Source organism: Corvus cornix, chromosome 4A, assembly GCF_000738735.6.
Source record: "Corvus cornix cornix isolate S_Up_H32 chromosome 4A, ASM73873v5, whole genome shotgun sequence".
NCBI classification, from domain to species: Eukaryota; Metazoa; Chordata; class Aves; order Passeriformes; family Corvidae; genus Corvus; species Corvus cornix.
The window spans coordinates 19,927,301-19,948,374 of record NC_047058.1 but is presented as its reverse complement, the minus strand read 5'-3'; the positions used below and the strand labels follow the sequence as shown (position 1 = coordinate 19,948,374).

At 57.7% G+C, this 21,074-nt stretch overlaps 1 protein-coding gene across 1 annotated transcript; it reads left to right on the top strand.

Moving 5' to 3' along the window:
- The first annotated feature begins 2,253 nt into the window (after window positions 1-2,253).
- On the top strand, window positions 2,254-19,793 carry BCORL1 (BCL6 corepressor like 1). The gene is given in 15 exon segments (XM_039572227.1): window positions 2,254-2,410; window positions 4,890-4,980; window positions 5,228-7,289; window positions 7,292-7,794; window positions 8,089-8,263; window positions 8,738-8,818; window positions 8,974-9,426; window positions 10,881-11,110; window positions 11,219-11,425; window positions 11,504-11,670; window positions 11,802-11,947; window positions 12,807-12,884; window positions 17,129-17,282; window positions 18,343-18,442; window positions 18,444-19,793. Coding segments are annotated over 15 exon segments (4,710 nt in total). The 5' UTR covers window positions 2,254-2,324; the 3' UTR covers window positions 18,621-19,793.
- The last annotated feature ends 1,281 nt before the right edge of the window (window positions 19,794-21,074 follow it).

Sequence of the window (21,074 nt, the reverse complement as noted above, 5' to 3'; positions counted from 1 at the left end):
CTGAAGGGATGAGGGGAGAGAAGGGCTTCAACAGTTTCTCAACAGCTTCTTCTGCTCGAAGACAGGCATGTGAAGCCATGCCCTAGTTGTGTTCTCCAAGGGTTTCCTACGAGTTTAATTACATCCCTTTAATGTCGCTTCCAGCTGCACCAGTGTAGATGGGAGATCTGCTCGGTTTCCTTGTGCCGACTCGGCTGACAGCGTTCTGACCCAGGGAGGCTGCAGTTGCTCTCCCTGGTTCAGTGTTGCATCCGGAGGCTGCTCATCCCTGCATTTCCCAATAAACTTCCTGGTCTGCCTTTTTAAGGATGCTGTTGCTCCACTGGTTTGTGCTTGAACCCACGTCTGGTGCTTGGCCCCTTCTTTATTCCTTCTCTGAGTTCATATCTGGATTCTTTTTCTTTTCTATTCTTCGTTCCCTGTGAAATGCCTGTCTTTGGCTTGTGTCCCACCTCGTCTGTAGAGGATAGAGGCCAAGAATCCACGAAACAGTGTTGATCTCTGTCGCTGTGTCCTCCCAGCTCTCTTCTTGTGGCCATCGTTCCAGCTCTTTTGACCAGCTCTTACTCGAGCACTCCAAACGTGCTATTTCTCCCAGCTCCTCGCAGCACCCCGTTATCACTTCTCCCTTGGCAGACCTGTTCCAGGGTCACGCCTGATTTCTGCTTGTCCCCAACTCCACGTTGTGCAGCCACACGCATCCCGTTCCCCCGTTGCACAGAACGTCCCTTTTGATTCCTCCTGGAACATCTGTCCTGCTGCCGTGCTTGGGGGGCAGAACCTTCCTCCTCCCCTTCTTTCAGTTTAGCCTAAGATGGTGAAATCCCCGCAGATTGTTTGTTCCCCTATTTCCTTTATGTTGCATTTCTCTCCAAGCATCGAAAGACTCCTCCCCTTCCTGCTCCAAGCCACCTCGTTCTCTTTGGGTATGACCCTGCTCTCTGCCTCGGCGTCTGCCCGTCTCCCCATCGCTACCGAGGATTTCTCCTGTCTCACAGTGTGTGTTTTTAGCAGGTTTCCCCTCTTCCCCTGACCTCTGATTTCCGTGCAGTGTTTGCTCACTTGTGCCCTCGTACGTGCAGATGGGTCCGTCTCTTTCTCTTTGGCACACCAGCTGCCTTGCCCCCGTTTCTCCCGTGTGCCTGGCCCCTTTTTCCTCTCCCGAGGATCCCCCCCGGCACGTTCAGGCTGCAGCGAGGACACCCGGCAGCAGCTGCGTTCGGAGGAGCCTCTCAGTCCTGTGCCTTGTCCCTTGAGCTGTTGGCCGGCAGGTCCCTGTGTGGCTCCTTTCCTGGCACAAGCTGCTGCTTGTCCCGTGCAGAGCCGGTGTCGCCAGGAGTTTGTCAGGGAAAAGACAACTGACAGAGATTTGGGATCACGTGCTGCTTCCAGCTAATTCCCACTCCCACCGCTGCACCGAGAGCGTTGCCGTGGCTCTGTGCCTGCTTTACCTCCAGGGTTTAGTATTTCCCTGAACCTCCTTGACAGCATCTCTCTCCCTTTTGCAGTCAGTCCTGCTTGGTTTGGCTGAGTCCACTTGTTAGCACAGGAGATCCTCTTTTCCTCCTCTGCCTTTTCCCTGGAGCAGCAGAGCTTCTCAATGCTCCAACACCCAGCGCTGCACGATTGGCTGCAGCGCTCTCCCCTGAAAGCTCCACCCAGCTGACAGTGCCTCATGGATGCTCCCGAATCTCTGGATTCCCTCATGTTTTCCACCCATAACTCCAAAGAAAACCAGCACCTTCCTCACAGAAGGAGGGGATAAACCCTTGGCAGCACCTCTGGCAAACCCCTGATCCCTCCAGGGGCCCTCAGTTGAGGAGAGACCCTCCTTGTTCGAGGCTTTGCCTCTAGGACCTGCCATGGGCTGCTTTAGGAGAGTCCTGTTCAGCCTTGAAGTTTCCGTGCTGTAAAAGACCATCACCTTGTACAGCTCTGCTTGTTGTCTTCTGGTGCTGGAGGTTCCTCTGGAGGGAGAAGAAAAGTAGGGGGAATGTTTCAAAGGATGTGTGAGTGTGTGAAGACGCTTGTGTGAAACTCTCAGGGTAGCCAGTGGCTTTTTAATTTTAATAAAACATTGTTTAATGAGAGGATGAGTGGACAGTGGATTCTGTCCAAAGGCACTGCTAATTCCTCCTTTTCCAGACCTGTGGCATCCCTGGACGTTGTTCCCCATCTGCCTGGCAGCAAAGCTGGGGATGAGTTTTCCAGAAGCACGGTTGAATCAATCATCCTGGGGAGAGGTCCCAAGCCTCTGTTTCCCTTTTGCAGGCAGAGTGGCCCCTCGAGCCCCAGCAGGTCCTGGAGGGTGAGGAGCAGCTGTCATGATCTCTACGGCACCTCTGTACAGCGGGGTGCACAACTGGACCAGCACAGAGCGGATTCGCATGTGTGGCCTCAACGAGGAGAGGTGAGGTGCGTGGGCGGCGGGCAGGGGGAAGGAGGGACGAGAAAGCCACTTAGGGATCTGGAGAGGTTGTGGGAAAGGGAGCTGGTGCTGACTCAGCCCCTTTTTACTGGGGTCAAAAATGGCCTGAAGTCCAAATGAGCCACAGGGAGGAGTTGGATGTATTGGATATGTTGGCATTCCGGGAGGGTCCCCACATCCCATGCTCCAGCAAGGAGTGAGCTGGAGGTCTCGCAGAGGATCTGTTGCCCGTGTGTGGTTATGTTGCCTCCATGGCTTTGATGGTGATGAGGCCAAGTTGTCTGCATGTGCTGTTGGCTTTACCAGACCTGTGCTCTCAATGGCCAAGAAAGGGAAAGAGTTTGAACTAAAAGCTTTTAGTGACCCAGGAGGGTTTGTGCCAACCAAATGATCAGATGGGAGAGCTGTGAGATGCCACCAAACAGGAGATTAGGGAGGATTAGTGGCTGGGAGGTAGGATCGATCAAGCCAAGCTCTGTGGCTTTGCATCGCCTGTTCATTCCTGTGGCTCAGGGGTCTTATTCTCAGAACTGACTCGTGTGTGGCTTCCTCAAGGCCACCGTGTCTCTTCCATGCATTTGCCAAAGCCAGGGGAGTTTTACGTGCACAGAGGCAGCGTGTGGCTGTCATTGCTGGCCGTGAGTGCCGAGGGTTTTGGCGGACGTCCCCCGAGGCCGGTGCAGCAGCGGTGGGCAGGACGAGCCCCAGGTCTGGCTCGGGCCGAGCTGATCTGCCGCCCGCAGCACCGCCGGGCGCCCTGTGTCCCGCAGATAAGGGCTGCCATGGCGTTACCCGCCGAGCCTCTCGGCGCTGCTCCGAGCTTACAATAAACGTCAAATTTTGGGATATCTGGGCAGGGCGGGGGGCTGCGTCAGGCGCTCTCGCGCCCACGATCCCCATCTCATTCCTTGGGCCCCGTCTCTGCGGGCGGCATCGCGCACCGCCCCGGGAGGAGCCCCGGGAGGAGCCCCGGGAGGAGCCCCGGCAGGGGCCGGGCGGAGACCACGCACTGCCCTCGGGGCTGCTCCGGGGCAGCCGAGGGGAGCTGGGCAGGGGATCCCGCCGGCCCTGCGGGTAGCGGCGGGCGAGCCGCGGGCCGGGAAGCGCCGGGAATCTCCGGGAAGCGCCGGGAATCGCCGGGAATCTCCGGGAAGCGCCGGGAGCGCCGTGCCCGGGCGGGCCCCGCGGGCGGGCGGCTGCGCTCGGGCGCCCCCTCGCGCTCGGCCCCGGCCCCGCTCTGCGCCGGCCCCGGGACCCCGCGACCCCCGCGACCCCCGCGACCCCCGCCCGCTCCGGCCTCTCGGGCCGCTCGCCCCCCGCCGCCGGCTGCGCTGAGACGGCTCGGCCCCGGCCGCCATCCCCGCCCCGCGTCCTGTGGACGGGTGGGCCGGGGAGCCCTGAGAACGTGGGAGCCCCTGGAGGGAGGGACCGACCGGGCTGTCGCTGACCCGAAGGTCGGTGGGGATGGCACGGAAACAGCGCCAAGCAGAGGCCCGGCACTGGGGTACAGAGCAGCGTCCTGGGGCTAAGGCAGCCCAGAGCGGGGTTCCAGTTACAGGGGAACAGAGCAGTGTCCAGGTGCAGAGGATACGGAGCAGGTTCCTGGCACTGGGGGAACAGAGCAGGGTCCTGCTGCAAGGGGTACAGAGAAGGTTCCTGGCACTGGGGGTACGAAACAGAGTCCCAGGGCTGAGGCAGCCCAGAGTGGGCTGCTGGTGCTAGGGGTATGTAACAGGGCCCCAGCACTGGGAGTACAAAGATGAATAGTGTGCTCACAGCTTGTGTCTGTGACTGCTGTGCAAGCCCAGGGTGTAGGGAGCAAATCCGGCTGAAATGATGTCATCAACAGAATCCAAACTTGATCTGTTTTGTCCTGGCACCAGCAGCTTGTCCCAAGCAAAACACCAGGGAAGTGCTGTCTGGTGAATACCACCAGGGAAGGAGTGTCCTAAGGAGGTCACAGTCCTTGTCCTGAATCCCGGCTTTCCATTGAGAAATCACATTCCAGAGACAAAGGGTCCAGACATGCTGGCCAGCAAGACACGGCACATCGGGATGGCCGTGGACACCCGCTGCTCCTGTCCAGGCCTCCTGAGCCCAGAGTGCTTTGGCACCAGAGGGAGATCCCCACTGGCAGCTAGGCTGGGCTGGGGGTCCCAGGGCAGGGAGGAAGCAGGAGGAATGGGAATGAGGAGGTACCTGTGGAAGAAGAGACAAGCAGGATGAGACTCAGGGGAGGATGGAAAGGTGTGGTGGGACAGAATGGGAAACAGAGGGGACAGGAGCAGGTGTGTGGCACCAGGCTGTGATACTGGGGAAGGCTGGGCTGGCCCATGATGAGGGTGGAAGGTGTACAGGAAGGTGTACAGCTGCTCCACTGTCCCACGCAGGGATGGGGGGGGGGGGGATGCTGAGAGGGTATTTTGGGGTTTCGTAATACTGTGTCTTCTTCCTCACCTAGGAGAGCCCCAATTTCTGATGAGGAGTCTAAAACAAGCAGCTCCCAGCACTTGGGGTCTCAAGAGTTTTGTGTCAGCAGCAGCCTTTCCGAGGTGGGTTCTTTGCCTGCACAGCTGGGTCCAAGAAGGCCATTCCCTCATGGAATAGGCCAAGCAGGAGCATTTTCCCTAATGGATTCCATGGCTTGTTGAGAGGGATGCAGTGAAGCAAAGCGGTGCTCTCCTTTGGGCAGAGCTGTTTGCTGCTTCTGGCTCTGTGTCCTGGGTGGGCAGATCCTTCCTGCTTCCCTGGGTGCCACCTGCACAGCTCCCAGCAGCACCTTCTCCCTTCTTGTTGCAGGTGGAGCTCACAGCAGTCAGCGGTGGTGGCAGCAGTGCCCAGGGGCTGGATGCTGATGGCAAGGTGGAGGAAAAGCTTGGACCCAAACTGGAGGAGCAGCCACCTGATCCCAACCCAAACCTGGAGTGTGTGGGAAAGACTGTGACAGATGACGCCCTGGGCCCTCTGGCAGGTCAGGGGGATGGCAGAGGGCAGGAGCCAGCAACCCCCAGAGCTGTGGAGCAGGAGAGCAGTGGTGCTGACGCTGCCTGGACACCGGCAGATCCTCCCAGCGACAAGCAGGCTGATGCTGCCCCAGTCTGCTCTGTGGCTCCAGAGAGTGAGACTGCTGGGAATGAGAAAGCCCCCCCGAGCACTGCAGCACAAGGGCCAGGCGTGCTCGCAGAAGGGACGTTGTCTGTGGTTGTCTCCAGCTGCAACACCTCTGCCTCCACTCCCGCCACCTTCACATTGAACAGGGTTTGCTTTCCCCCCTCTCAGGCCCCTGCTATGCAAAAGCTGCCCCTGTCCTTCCAGGCTGGGGCTGTGCTGAGCCCGAGCCAGTCACTGGTGTACATCCCCCCGCCCAGCTGCGGGCAGCCGCTCAGCGTGGCCACGCTCCCGGCCACCCTGGGGGTCTCCTCCACACTCACCCTCCCTGTCCTGCCTTCCTACCTGCACGAGCGTTGCCTGCCGGGCATTATTGCTTCCCCAGAGCTGCGTTCCTACCCCTACACCTTCTCCGTCACCAGGCCCTTGGCTTCGGATGCCAAAGTGGTGTCTGTGGAGGTGAATCAGCTCAGCTGCCCCCCACCCTCGGGCGGAAGCAGTGCCCAGGCTGCGGCTGAGAGCACTCCCCTGTCCAGCACCGGCCTGGCCCTGCCCTCCAGCCAGGCTCCGCCGGCAGCATCGGGCGGGAGCGCTGCTCCCTCCTCTGGCACCGCCGTGCAGGCCAGAGCCCCGGCAGCTCCCGAGCCACATGCACCGGGGGCTGCCACTTCCCTGTCTCCTCTGAAGTCCCCTCCCCAGCTGGAGCGTGAGATGGTCTCATCCCCGGAGTGCAGTGAGATGCCTCTTGATCTCTCCTCGAAGTCCAACCGCCAGAAACTGCCTCCGCCCAGCCAGCGCAAGACCCCGCCCATGCCCATCCTCACGCCCGTGCACACCAGTGGCAAAGCGCTGCTCACCACCGTCCTCTCCAAGTCCCAGCGTGCGGCACAGGCCACGGGCAGCAGCGTCACCTCGTGCCTCGGCACCACCCCGCCCTTGGTCATCTTTCCCGAGTTCCTGCGCAACGGTGAGCAGGGCTCCTGGGTGAAGAACACCACGCTCATCAGCACCATTCCCGGCACTTACGTCGGCGTCGCCAACCCGGTGCCAGCCTCGCTGCTGCTCAGCAAGGACGCCAGCGTGAGCCTCAGCAGGGACCCGCGCCACCTGCCCAAGCAGGAGCCCATCTCCATCATCGACCAGGGCGAGCCCCGCAGTGCCGGCATTCCCTGTGGGAAGAAAGCCAACCAGGTCAGCACGGAAGGACAGCAGGATCCTGCCAGGAGACTGCTTCACGGCAGAGTTGCTCCAGGAGCTCCTTTGTGTCAGTCCAAGGACATCGCCACCTGGAATCCCGTCCAGGGAAGTGTGTACCCGCGATGCCCCGTCAATGGAAAACCTTCCAACCCTCAGCTTCTGCCCCTGGGCTGGTCTCCTTATCATCAAACCCCGCTGCTTTCCATCGGCATCTCCACGGCAGGACAGCTGCCCCCGAACCAGAGCAGCCCCTGCAAGCCAGCCGGGGTGGGGGAGCTCCCGGCCTTCCCGAGCGTGCAGCCCGCCGAGCCCAGTGCGGCCGCCCAGAGCCTGCCGGAGGGGCTGCCCCGGCTCCCGCCTCAGGAACAGGATGCTGCGGCCAAGAGCAAGAGCTGCCGGGCCTTGCCCAAGCCCTACGAGGAGCCAGCTAACCCAGCCCCACTGGAGACAGGTCCAGCTCTCCAGACCAGCGCTTTGGATGGGAAGGGGGGGAAAGGGAAGCTGGACAACACTCCGAAGAGTCAGGAGTGCACTCAGCCGGAGGCTGACTCCGGTCAGTGGGCAATGCACAGACTGAGGCTCCCCAGGGGAGCTGTAGCCTCAAGCAGTCGGATGCAAAACCCAAAAACCAAGTGTTGGCGGCATATTTGTCACATGACCTGCCACCGGCTGGGCAGCAGGGCCTGCGGATGGTGCCAGAGGTGCCCACGGATGGCCAGCGCAAGGAGCCGGGCTGTGAGGGCTCCCAGGAGCCACCGGCCACGGAGCCCCTCCCGTGTGTGCAGCAGGTGGATCTGTGCAGGGTCAAGAAGGAGCGAGTGGAGTGTGATGTGTCCTTTCCGTCGGTGACCTGCCTGCGGGCCGGAGCGGCTCCTCAGGGCTTCGCTGATGCCAAGCTCAAAGGAACGGGGCAAATCAAGCAGGAGGGTGGCACACGCTGCAAGGGCAAGCGGCAGCATGACGGGGACGCCAGGCAGAGCCACAAGAGACTGAAGTGCCAAGGCCAGGACAGTGAGGAGTCCCCAAGCAAGTCGGGAAGCAGGAGCGCGCATGGCCGGAAGGTGTGTGGGACGGGTTGGGACATCTCACGGCAAAGGTGGGGCTGGGGGAGAGGAGAGAGCTCTCATGGGGGGACAGCTGAGGGCACAGGGCCTCCTACCTGTGCTCCTGGGCATTGCCTGGCTGTGGGGGAATGTAGCTGTGCTGCAGGTTGTCCAGGGAAAAAATGTATCTGGAGTGTCAAAAAAGCTGGAGGGGCACCAGCATAAGCAGTGGGGATGGAGTTTTGTCCTTTCTGTGCTGCTCCAGCTCAGCCATTGGAAGCTCCAGCTTCAGCCTGTGTCTTCCCTTCACAGTGGCAAAAACACCATGACAATCCACATGAGCTTGGCAAGCAGGAAGGCCGGGAAGGCCGTGGCAGCCTGGGTGCCATCACAGATCACAACAGCCTCAGGGTAAAGCGCAAGCGTAGGAGGCCAGCGAAGACGGAGTGCCCATCTCCGGCTCACCGCGGAGACAGCCACGAGGAAGGTACTCTGGGGAATGGCAGTGGGTTCCTGCAGGGTCAGGCTGCCCTAGGGGCCAAACTGCTGCTCCCCTGAAGCCAAATGGCCTCTGGAGCTGGGTTGGGATCCAAACTAGAGCTGCAGCATGATCAGACTCCCAGAATAGAGGAGGTTGGGAGGGATCTTAAAGCTCATCTTGCTCCACCCTGCCGCCATGGGCAGGGGCACCTTCCACTAGACCAGGTTGCTCCTGGTCGAGCCTGGCCTTGGATGTTTCCAGGGATGGTGCATCCCCCACCTCTCTGGAGAACCTGTGCCAGTGTTTTATCACCCTCATTGTCAAAAACTTCTTCCCTATATCCAATCTAAACCAACCTCTGCTTGTTCAAAGCCATCCCCCTTACACCATTGGAGTAGCCCCTGCTATGGTGACACTGCACTGCCCTTCCCACATCACACGTCTGTGGTCTGTTTCCTCAAGGCTTGGTTTTCCCCACAGGTTACTTGGAGAAGAAGCCCAAGAACAACTTCAGGGATTTCATTCCAGTGGTGCTGAGCAGCCGGACGCGCAGTCAGTCGGGTGAGTTGGTGCCCAGGCTCCCAGTGACAGTCCTGCTTGGACTGGGAGCATTCCCTTTTCACCTGGCCTTGTCCCTGCATTTTGTCCTGCTTTGAGGCTTTGCCTTGTGGATCCTCTTGGCTTTTTTGTCAGCTAGAAATCCCACTTTTTTGCAGGAAGCATTGCTGGCTCTTCTGCTGGTGTGACGGGAGAGTGTGATGTGAGTGGTCAGGAGATTTTACCATTGCTGGAGGAGGATCAGGAAGAAGAGGAGGAGGAGGAGGAAGAGGAGGAGGAGGAGGAGGAGACATCCTTGAAACATCGCAAGCTGCGTAAATCCCACAGGACATCCCGCTGCCACAGCCGCAGGGACAGGGACAGGGACAGGTCTGTGTCTGAGAGGAGCAGCTGTCACACGAGGAGGACCCGGGAGCTGCCCTGGAGAGCGGAATCACCCAGGCAGCTGTGGGAGCCCAACGAGGAGGAGGAGGAGGAGGAGGAGGATGGCCACATCAAAAGGAAGAAAAGGAGACGGCAGAAAAGTCGGAAATACCAGACAGGGGAATACCTGACTGAGCGGGAGGAGGAGCAAGTGGGATATCCCCACCGGAGGCGGAAATCCAAAGCAGGTACAACCTGGGAAGGGCGTTCTGGTACTAAACTGGGGACCAGCATGGGAAGTTTTTGTTTTGTCACGTGTGGAATTTTGGGGATTTGGTTCTCAGGATTTTTTTTGTAATGATGAAACTCCCTCACTTTTAATGACTTGGTGGCTGCAGCACAGGCTGCTTCAATTGATCAGCTCTTCTTTCAAAAACATTTACAGTACATTCCAGAGCAGTAAACAGCAATTTATGTGGCTAATTAGACACTGATCTTACCCTCGCATTAAGACAGAGGGCGTGGGAAAACGACAGTGGGACGAGGTAGCACAGTGGAATATTTGTGGACAAGCAGGGCCCCTGGGAGCCGTGCTCAGCACTCTGGGCTAACGCAGGGGGACGCGGAGCCATCCCGATCCAACTCGGCTGCTCGTGGCTTTGTCTTGCTGGTGAGGGCCACTTACAGACTTGCACCAGGGAGCACAAGGGTGAGAGAATTAGAAAGGGTGGAGTGATGGGGGAACCTGCTCTGTGGTTTGTAGGTGTGAGGAGGAACACGCTGTGCCCACCTGTGCCCACCTCTGTTCTGCCACTGCTCCTGTGCCTTCCCCTGCCACTGCCACACCCTCTGTGAAACCTAAATCCATGATGAGCACGTCCCTGAGGGCAGCAGTCCCTGCGGTCCCCTCTCCCTGTGCAGGGACAGTCGAGGCCATGGGATCCGTCCGGCAGTGCACAGGGCTCAGTGTGTGTGGCAGTGTGCTGGCACTTGGCTGTGGCTCATAGCTGTATCCAGGGTCACACAGCTGACTTTGGGGGCAAAGCTGTCATGGGCAGCACTTGTGCCAGCCCTCTGCGTGTTTGGGCTGTGCCCTTGGAGGGCATGAAGTGGACACGGCCCTGTTGCCTTCTGCCACATCGGAGCTCAGACTGGCACTCCTCAAGAGAGGCGGAGGCGCTGCTGAGATGCTGTGGGGAGCAGAGGTGGCTGCTGCCCTCCCAGCAGCCGGTATCTACTCCAGCATGGTGTTACACTATCCTGCAGTGTCTGGGAGCCTCTGTCAGACCAGGAACAAAGTTTCAAGTCGGCTTCCTGGTGTCTTGGCAACTCAAGGGCACTCTCAAGATGCCTCCTGTTCAGAACAGGAGCCTGGAAGGAGCTTTGAGTGCAGCAGCATTCGGGAGGGTTTGCCCCTGCCCTGGGGCTGGATTTAGAATCATGGAATCCCAGAAAAGTTTGGGTTGGAAGAGACCTTAAAGCTCATCCAGTTCCACCACCTGCTGTTCCACCACTATCCCAGGCTGTTCCAAGCCCCGTCCAACCTGGCCTTGGACACTTCCAGGGATCCTGTGGCAGCCACAGCTTCTCTGATTCCTGTGCAGCTGTCAGAGATGGGCAGTTTGTCTTGCCTGGTGGCAGAGGTCTGGGTGACCTTCGGTGTGGTACCTGAAGAAGCTCCTCATTCACATTTCTCCTTTAGATTGTAGGCACCGGAAGCAGAAGGAGTCTGGGAAGGGCAAAGGCACAGAGCTCCAGCTGAGGAGCAGGCTATCCCCATCCCCCCGGAAATCTCAAGGACGCACGGACTTTCGGAATGGCTTCTTCCTGGAGCACTCCGACAGCTCTCCTGTCCAAGAAGAGCTGGAGAAACCATCAGGAAAACGCAAATGTAAAACCAAACACCTGGCAGGGATCTGTGACGAGGGGAAGGTAAGGCTTGAATGGATGAGGGGAACACATGAGGGGAGAAGAGGGAGAAGGGGACTCCTGTGAGTCGTGGCCACATGTGCCAAGGAGTTGTATTCCTTTCTTTCCCAGGGGAAAGGCTGCTGCAACCAGCCCAAAACGTGCTCTCTGAAGAAGCCCCAGGACTTGTGGACACTTTGTAAGTCCCATCGGGCCAGCCCGGGGAGTTCCCCTGAGTCGCCCCCGGCCCAGAACGTTCCTCCTGGAGCTCGGCGGCTGATTGTGAACAAGAATGCGGGGGAGACGCTCCTGCAGCGAGCAGCTCGCCTGGGCTACAAGGTGAGTCCTGTGTCCTCCTGCGTGTGCCCCTGCTGCCCCACCTGGGCTGCTTGTCACAGCCGTGCTCTTGTTGTGCAGGACGTGGTGCTGTACTGCCTGCAGAAGAAGAGCAGTGACGTGAACCACCACGACAACGCGGGGTACACGGCCCTGCACGAGGCCTGCGCGCGCGGCTGGATCGACATCCTGCACATCCTGCTCCAGCACGGCGCCAACGTCAACTGCAGTGCCCAGGACGGCACCAGGTGAGCCAGGGGCAGGGTGGGGCAGGGAGCGGGGTGGCTTCTCCAGGTTGGTCATCACTAAATTGATCTTAACCCAAACCAGAGCATTTCCTTAGCAAACTCCCGGCCCCCTTCTGCTTCTGCCCTTGCAGGCCTGTCCATGATGCAGTAGCGAATGACAACCTGGAAACCATGTGGCTTCTCCTTTCCTATGGTGCTGATCCCACTCTGGCCACGTATTCTGGGCAGACAGCAGTGAAGTTGGCCACCAGCGATGTGATGAAGCGCTTCCTCTGTGGTAGGTGCCAGGCCTGGGGTCACAGTGCTCCCATCCTTCCCCTCTGGCAGCATACAGGGCCAAGTCTGGGTGTCAAAGGGCTTGAGCAGAACCAGACTCAATCTTTAGCTCTGTCCTGTCACACAAGCATGTTTTTACCACCCAAACTTTAATTGTAGAATTGTATCTGTTTCCTGTATAAGATACAAGTCACTTTTCAGTTTTCAGCGTGCAAGGAGACGGCTGTGCTGTGGTCATACAACTAAAGACAGTGCTCTGCTTGGAGATGCTGTTCCACAGTCCCTGGTTCTACTGCCTCACCTAAGTGAACAGATTTTTGTTGCCAAATAATGCTGCGAAAAGAGCCCTGCCCAAATGCTGCTGCTGCTGGCAGAAGGGGCCATTTTGGATCCCTGTGGCCGCGTTCGGTGCCATTTGTGTACACACAAGACGAGTGTTATGGCTTCTCCACAACAGCAAGGAAGGGACAGCCAGAGGTGGTTCCCAGACAGAGACAAGACAGAAAATCTCCAGTGTTGAAAAAACTCTGTTTGCCTACAGCCTGTGTGAGCTCCTCCAGGCTCAACTACTCACACAGGTTTTGGGGGTGGTGATTTGGAGTTCAGGACTGCTCTAAGAATCTTTCTTTCCAAGCCACTTCACACTGTTGTTTCCCCTAGTCAGCTCCCATTTCCTGGTCGGGGGCCTGGGGTGATGCCCACTCCTGAGTGGGAACACCCTTCCTGCAGCCGTGGTTCAGCTTCTGCTGTAATGCCCAAGTGGGAAAAGCAGCAGGGTGAAGCAGCTCCCCCTGGATCTGTGGGTATGCACACTGGGATGATGCTTTGAGCCGTTAACCCTCTCGATTTCCCCTCTCTAGATTACCTGTCAGACCTGCAGGGCCGCAGTGACGGAGACCCTCGGACAGCCTGGGATTTCTACAGCAGCTCCGTGCTCGGTGAGTGCCGTGTGGGCCGGGTCAGCGGCAGCAGGGCAGGAGGTGGTGCCGTGTAAAACACATCATTCCCTCGGGTTTGGCCACATCCCTCCCCACTCATGCTTTGGTTAGAGACCTTGCCATGCTGATACATGCTGGGAGTTGCTCCTGGAAGGGACTTCTTTGGGAAGCTGAATATGTGCATCCCTTGAAGTGCAGGACTGGGCACCAGGTGCTGCTGGTGACTCCTGAGGGTCTTTGGTTGTCAATCCCGAGCATGTCATTCTTGTAGCAGTTCTTGTTGCTCCCCTGCTAGCCAGTCACCAAGGAAGGTAAAGGACATACTCATTCCTCCAAGGTGTACAACTCTTGAACTCCCAGGTTCCCAGAGCTGCCCATCCCTCTCCTCTGCTTTGGAGGGGAGATGTTCATCCAGGGGAGGTCCTGTTCTTACACCACCAGGCATTTCCCAGTGAAGGGCTGACTTTTGCCTTTACTGTCACTTCCTCAAAACTGTGGTTACAGTGGAAGAAGTTCTGGATCTGGCACGGGCCTGTGGCACACTGGAGTCCCTCCAGCCTCTTCCAAGTTCAGCGCTCCCGAGCCCTCCGTAAGGACTTGGAGTATTTATGCCGGCAGGCTGAGAGGCTGCTTGTTGGTTGTAGTTGCTCACCTCCATAACTTCTAACATCCTTCTAGAAACAAAAAAGATCTGATACATTGAGGAGGGTGCTCTTGGTAGAGGACTTGTCCTTGGAGGACCCTGATGTCTTTCCATTCCAGAACAGGAGAAATTCTGCACTCCTGAGAGCGCTGTTTGTAGGCTGCTGCACCTCAGCCCTGCCAAGGGAACAGTTCAAACCTCAACCTCCTTCCTCAGAATTTCTCACTCTCAAAGCTGTCACAAGCCTTTACAAAGAAAAATAGCTGTTCTTTGTGGTATTTTTAAAGATACTACCCCTTTTGATTTATCACTGATTCCCACTTGGATTTCTCTGATAAACAAGGAAGGAAGATGGTGTGTGAATTTGTGGGTAGACGAGTGTGGCTCTCTTTGGTCACTGCTGAGTTCCTGGTTGCCCAGAGAGCTTTTTGCTTGAGTTCTGGTATCTCCCTGTGTCCCATTTGTCAGTGTCCCTTCCCTCTGGAAGCTCCTGGCTTGGGATGTAGGCTGCTGTCTTCCCACATTTCAGTCCTCCACCCCTACAGGCAAAACCAAAAGGATTGTTTTTTCAGTAAGCAAACCATCACTGACTCTTAGGTGTTCCTTGGGGGTGGAGGGGGACTGGAATGCCACAGTGATGGCAGTTCACTGCTCAAAGGGCCTTACTTGGAGCCTTGGCTAACACGTGGAAAATCTCCATAGGGAGGGCTAAGCATTGCACTTCTTTTCCTGCCCCTGGACCTTAGTTGAGCTTTTCAGAGTATTTCTTCATTTGAGGGTGGTGAAACACCACCACCTCTGTGAAACACATCCAGCCTCTTCCCGTTGAAACACATCTTTCCAGGTGAAACATATCCAGCCTCTTCCCCTTCCACTTCACACTGAGTTCTGGCCACTAGGGATGTGTCTCTGCTGGGTCTCTGTCACTCACATGATACCTTCTGCCAGGTTTTTCTTCTCTCCTGGGCAACCTGAAGCTTTTAACAAGTCAGACAATCCCACACTGATCTTCCTCTACCCTCCCCTGGAAGCATCATTTCATCCTTGCTGTCATGGAAAGTTCCTTCCAGTGTTGGTTGGGCTGATGTTCACACTTCAGGTGCTTTAACAGAGGTTTTTCCAGACATGGAATGATGATCCCTGGAGAAATGTAAGCTGCACAAAAGGTTCTGGAGCCCTGTGGCTTTGATGTTACTTGTGGGATATTTCCAGCTGTGGCTGAGGCGGATCCCAAGTTGAAGCTGCTGTCTGAGGGCTGGGCACGCCATCCCTCCTGCTGCCCCATCCACGGAGCATTCCCAGTGCTACCTTTGGGAGGCAGGAGCTAACCCAGCTGAGAAGGGATCCCTTACCCTGCCAGGTCTGTTTCCAGCAGGCACAGGAAGGGACCCTCCTCCCCATCCTCCTGGGATCAGTTTACAGCAGCAGCAGCTGCCGTGCCAGCCCAGTGCCTGCGCTGTGCCGGACACTGCCAGAGCCACAGAAAAAGCAGGATGCCCAAGCCCAGGACATGGGGCTGGTTTCTTTGCAGCCTGTTTACTCTGTGTCCTGAAATGTCCCTTTCTGGCTTGGGTACCTCGGCAGTCGCCTCGGGTCACCTGGAACAGGCACAGCCCAGGGCAGGAAAGTACCTGGTTCTGCTCTGGAATAACTGAGCTGCTCTCAATCATCACAGGCAGCAAACAACTCTCCTCCTCCGGTGGATCAGTCCTTTGAAATCTCCCTTTCCATCAGCTCCACCAGCTGAAGCACTGTACATCCCTCAGGATACAGGAGAAATCCCAGGCCCTGCTTGAGCTGTTCCTATTCTTTGAGGCAGGAATGCTGTCCACATTTTCCCTGAGGTCTGCAACTCTCTGGGGGCAGAAGGATAATGAAGGAAGCCAGGGTGTGGGATCTCTGTGGTGTGGAAAAGTCATCAGTGTCCTGCACTTGGTGCTGCTGGAGCTCCCTACAAAGTCCCAGTCCGGGGTTTGTCTCCACCTGGGACAGGCATTGTTGTGCCTGATTGTCTCCCTCAGTGGTACAGAATGTTCCTGTCCTTGTCCCAGCCTTTGCACGGGCAGACAGACAGGACTGAGCTTTCAGGACAGACACTGGGCCCTATTTTTGCCACGTTAAATGCATTTAATTATTTTTTTTCTGAGTTGCTCAGGAAATCTGAGGTTTTTCAGTGATGGCATCTGAGCTTTGCCAGCAGCAACAATGGATCAATAACCATGTCACTTATTTTTGTCCTATTCTACAGCAAGTTTTGACAATTACAGCACTCTGTTTCTTAGAGAATTTTTTCCCTTGGCAGCACTAGGAAATAACTATTTTTCCCTGAGACCCTGCCTGCACCAGTGTCTCCTGTCACCTGCTGTTGTTCCTCTGTTGGAATCCCACTCGTGCTGGGTGAGCAGCTGGGTGTGTGAAGCTTCCTCGTGCAGCACACCCGAAGATTTTATTTTTTTCAGTCTTTTCTCTCATGTGTGGGGTTGAACTTTTGCATGATTGGTTTATTTGCTCAGGGGCACACTGGGCCTGGCTGCTCTCTGTAGAATCTGAACTCTCTTACCTGGAAGTTTTTGGAATTCTCCTGTATTATCTCAGAGGGATAAAACCACTCTGCAATAATTCACACCTCTTCATAATAAAATCCAGGCAGCAAGCTTCTCTTCAACAGGAGCTGTTCAGATGGGTAAATAGGAAGATTATCTGGTATTAAATGCTTTTGGATCCAGCCTGCTGTTCTCCATCCCCTCTGGACACAGATCCTGCTGGATCTCAGGTGCCTCCTGGAACAGCCAGGCAAATTCTCTAAGTCATTGAATCATGGAATGGTTTGAGTTGGAAGGGACCTTAAAGACCATCTTATTCCACTCTTCTACCATGGCAGGGACACCTTCCACTATCCCAGGTTGCTCCAAGCCCTGTCCAACCTGGCCTTAAACACTTGCAGGGATGGGGCAGCCACAGGGAAGAACTTCTTCCATATATGCAGCTTAAATCTCCCCTCATGCTTGTAGCTTGCTTGGATTAGTCTCTGGTGGCACAGCCTTGCTGCCCTCACTGGGATGGGTGCTGGCTCCCCTGGGTCACCTGCTGGAGGTTCTGAGGGTGGGATCTGGGTGGAGAAGCTCTTGAGGAGCAGAGTGCTTGCTGTGCCTTCCTTGGTAGGGCCTGTGCAGGCAAAGCCTCTCTACATCCACCTCCCACCTCGCTGTTCCAGGCTCTTCCAGGCTGAGGAGGTCTGTGCTGACATGGGAGAGGGCCCAAGGTCATTTTGGAGAGAGTCTGGGGTCTGCCAGTGGGGTGGCTCATGGTGCAGGCTGTGCCCCATCCCAGCTGTGGGACCAGAGCACACCTGAGCTTCCTGCCATGACTCAGGGTGTTCTCCCCACCTCATCTGGTCAGTGAGCAATCCCTCTGTGCAGAGCAGCAGTGCTTGCTCCATGTTCCTCTGGGACGAGGGGCTGGAGGGGAGCAGGAGGGGTGCGGTTCTCACCTGGCTGCAGGAATGTTGCGGGAACGTGCCCGTGGGGTCGTGGCAGTGGCCAGGGAGTGCCAGCACTGGCTGGTGTGTGACTGAGCAGTGCCAAACTCTGTCCTGTTGCAGAGGGCAAGGACACCATCGGCTGCGACCTGCTGCTCAACCCTCCAGGGAGTTCAGACCAGGAGGAAGAGGAGCAAGAAGCAGATAACTTCATGTTTGAGTTCTCAGACAAGCCGCTGCTTCCCAGCTACAACCTCCAAGTGTCGGTCTCCCGGGGGTGAGTACCTTTCCCTGGAGCAGAGCAGGACCACGGGTGGCTGCGGCCCTGGCACGGGTGGCAGCACGTCGGTCGTTCTGGTGGGGTTAAGAGCTGCTCGTGGATCTCAGGTGGTTTTTTTTCATAGAATCATCACAAAATCCCAGAATGGTTTGGGTTGGGAAGGGCCTTACAGCTCATCCAGTTCCACCCCCTGCCATGGGCAGGGACACCTTCCACTGTCCCAGGCTGCTCCAAGCCCCATCCAGCCTGGCCTTGGACACTTCCAGGGATCCAGGGACAGCCATAGCTGCTCTGGGCAGCAGAGGGGAAGTTGTGGCTGTGGCACAGGGGAAGGTGGGGAAGCAGCACCTGTCTTGGCACAGCCTGGAGTGTTCTTAGGGAGCAGGAAAGGCTCATCAGGGCTCCCCCCACCCTCCATGGCCAGGCACATCCTGCTGCTCTGCATGTCCCTGTGTTGTGCCTGTCAGGGAGCTCCCCTCTCTCATCCCTGTGACCCTGCTCCTAGCCCCATTTTCCTTCAGCAGCAACTCACACTGATGGCTCTGAGAATTGTTTCCCTTCCACTATGGCTAAATCAGTCCCAGCACTGGAACAACCCTGCACCCCCTGTGACATGGTGGCTGTTGTTGGGGCAGAAGGGTGACTTGGAAGAGGCAGCAACCAAAGTACCGCCCCTCTGTTAGCAAATTTCTGTGCCTGCCAGTGTTTGTCCATGCAGAAGGACACATGCAGCATGCCCTCCAGCAATAAACCACACTAGAAGCTCCATTTCCTGACATGTGGCTTATTTCTGGCAGGGAAGCTGCCAGGACCTTGTTGAAGGCAGGACTTTCACACCACTGTCCCTGCCTAGCTGTGAGTGTTTTAAAAAGCTGTGACCTGCGAGGCTTTGATCAAACCCCAGTCCGTGGGCTCCTGAGGGGAAGCAGCACATGGAGAACAGTGCCAGGGGCAGAGGGGAGGGCCAGCATGCCAGGAGGCGGGAGACAGGGGCGTGGGCACGGTGCCTGCAGCCTCCTCCACCCTATAACCCGCTGTGCTCTTGCCATCCTCGCAGGCCCTGCAACTGGTTCCTGTTCTCTGATGTGCTCAAGCGGCTGAAGCTGTCCTCCCGCATATTCCAGGCCCGCTTCCCCCACTTCGAGGTGGCCACGCTGCCCCCGGGCAGAGTTCCAGCGCCAGGTGTCCCTCAGCCAGGTGCTGGCACAGGAGGAGGTGCCGGCAAGCCCTGAGCTGGCGCCGGGCACGGCAGAGACTGTGGAGCTGGTGCACTACGAGCCCGAGCTGCTGCAGCTGCTGGGCTCGGCTGTGGAGTACCAGGCCTGGAGCAGCTGACGGGGACAGGCCACTCCCGGCATCACGAGGCAATAATAAGGACCAAGGGGAAGCAGCTCTCTCAGCGCCAGCAGCAGGGACCCGAGTCTTTGAGCAGCCGCTCCTCCTCTCCTCAGGGTCTCCGCCAGCTGGGGAGGGAGGACCCTCGACTCCAAGGACTTCCCGAGGTCCCTTGGCCACGAGCAGTGGCAGTCTCTGCCGCCGCCTCATCCAGCTCCGGTGGGTGATGGAACCCCGTCCACGGGGCTCAATGGGGCAGCGAGGGGTGGGAGCCGCCGCCCCTTCCCTCCGGACCCTACAGAACTGCGCCTCTCTGTTTGCCCTCCCCCTCCCAATGTCTTCCATAGTATTTATTTAATTAGTATTTAATTTGTAATGTTTTCTTTGTTTTTGCTGAGTCTGTATCACTGTGATGGTGAGCTCCGGGCTATGGGATGAGGCCGTCCCCCGCCCCTCTCCAGCGTGCCCCGAGGCCAGCCAGGCCCAGGGGTTCCCGTCCCTCCCTGGCAACAAGCCAGGGGACAGCCCCTTCCCTTGTCTTTGGAGCTGGCTCCTGCTGCCAGCGCTCAGCCCCAGCCGGGAGCCAGCCCCACTGCTCCATCCTCTCCCGGGCTCCTTCCTCCATCTCATTCGTGCTGCTGCTCCCTGTCCCCGGCGGCTGCCGCCCGGGCAGGCGCAGCCCGCGGCCCCCAGCGCGTCCCCCGCTTCGGCAGCTTGTGCCCCGCCCCAGGCTCTGTCCCCACGGCAGAAGCCCCCTCCTCGCCCCGCCGGTGTCCCGGGAGCAGCTCTCTGTGCGGGAGCGGGAGCGGGTGCGGGCGGGCTGCTCCGCCTCGGGGCCGGTACAGTTTTATTGTACAGGTGCTAACAGGACTGAGGTCGGGACAATCGGGGGATTTCTGGCTCTTCTCGCTCCGCAGCGGGAGCCTTGGGTGGGTTTTTCTGTTGGTTCGTTTTTCTTTGTGTTGTGTTTCTCCCCAGCCAGGGCAGGCGTTTCCCCCCTTGGAGCCCCGCTGCCAGCCTTCCCCCGGGGGCCTGGCAGCACCTTCTTTAAGCCGAGGGTTTTTTGCCTTTGGGTGTGTATTCTGGTTGCTCTTTCTGATTTCTGTTTTATTATATGCAGCAACAGGCTGTGGTGTCAAAAACACTGATGTACAGAAAAAACCTGCATCAGGCTCCCTGGCTCCTGCCTTTTTTTCCGTGTCCAGGCACATTTCCGTGCATGTCAGCCTGAGCCTGTGGCTCAGGGAAGGGAGAGGGGAAGCTGTGTGGCCTGTGGAACCTGCAGGGCCCATGTCTCTGCACAGCTGGAAAAACAGGGAGACTCCACTGCTCCTCCCAGCTTCCTGCCTGACCCTGGTGCTGGGAACTCTGCAGCCAGGCCCAGCCATCCCCAAACACAGATGTCGGGGTAGCCCGGTCTGGTCCCAGCACCCCTCAGCCCGTCCATGGGGCAGCTGGTCCCTGGCTGGCTTTACTCACCCCTGTGGGAGCAGAGGGAGCTCAGGGCAGTGCTGTGGTTTTGTAATTTGTTTCCTTAGAAAGGGCAGCAGGAACGCCCTGATGGCAGGACTAGGAGGAAAACTTTGCCCATGCACCACCAAGAGGAACTCCCCAAAGTGGTACAGGAGCAGCCAAAGCAGGTCTTAAAAAGAGGGGAGAGGGACTCAAGCAGGTGCTCCAACCCCCACACTGGGGAGGTTCCTCTTGAGCCTAAGGAGATGCAGGGAGGAGCAGCCTTAGGGAAAACTCACCGAATTTATGATCTGAAATGGTCACTTGGAGGCAGGGGGGTGGGAGGGAGCTGACGGTTCAGCTGAGGGCTGGCCACCAGCACCAGCCCAGGGATCTGAACCAGAGGAGCTGGAGCAGCTGAAGCCTGGGAGAGGCTGAGGGCACAGGCTCGGCTTGGCTGGAGAAGTACAAGGGCTCTCCTGCTCTGCACAGGCCTTACCTGCAGCTGTCTTTCTCCTGAGGGACCAGGCACAGATGGGCACGATTAGAGAAATGAAATATTTTATTAGAACTGACTCATCTCGATGAGCCATGGCCAACAGTAGGGTGGCAGTGCCATCCATCCCCACTTCTCTGGTGTGCCACGCTCAGGACGCTGTGGGCGCTTGGAGCAGTGGCTGTCCCTGGGATCCCACAGGGCGCTGGCAGCGTGAGGCGCAGTCCCGGGCTGTCCAGCCGGGCAGGAGCACCAGGAGGCCCTGCGGAACAGGGAGAGCTGCTGCCGGCGAGCCAGGGCATCAATGCCTGTCGAGGGGGCAGACCTGTGGGCTTTGGTCTGTGTCCCCCGGTCAGTGGTTTGAGGAGAAGCTGAATTCTCCTCTTGTGTTGGAGTCTCTGTCTCTTGGTCAGCCATGAGGGGAGCAGCTGAATTTTTCTCCTCTTCTGTCACGGTATCTGTCTGTGTCCCCTGCTCAGCATATTGAGCAGCTGAATCTGCCTCTT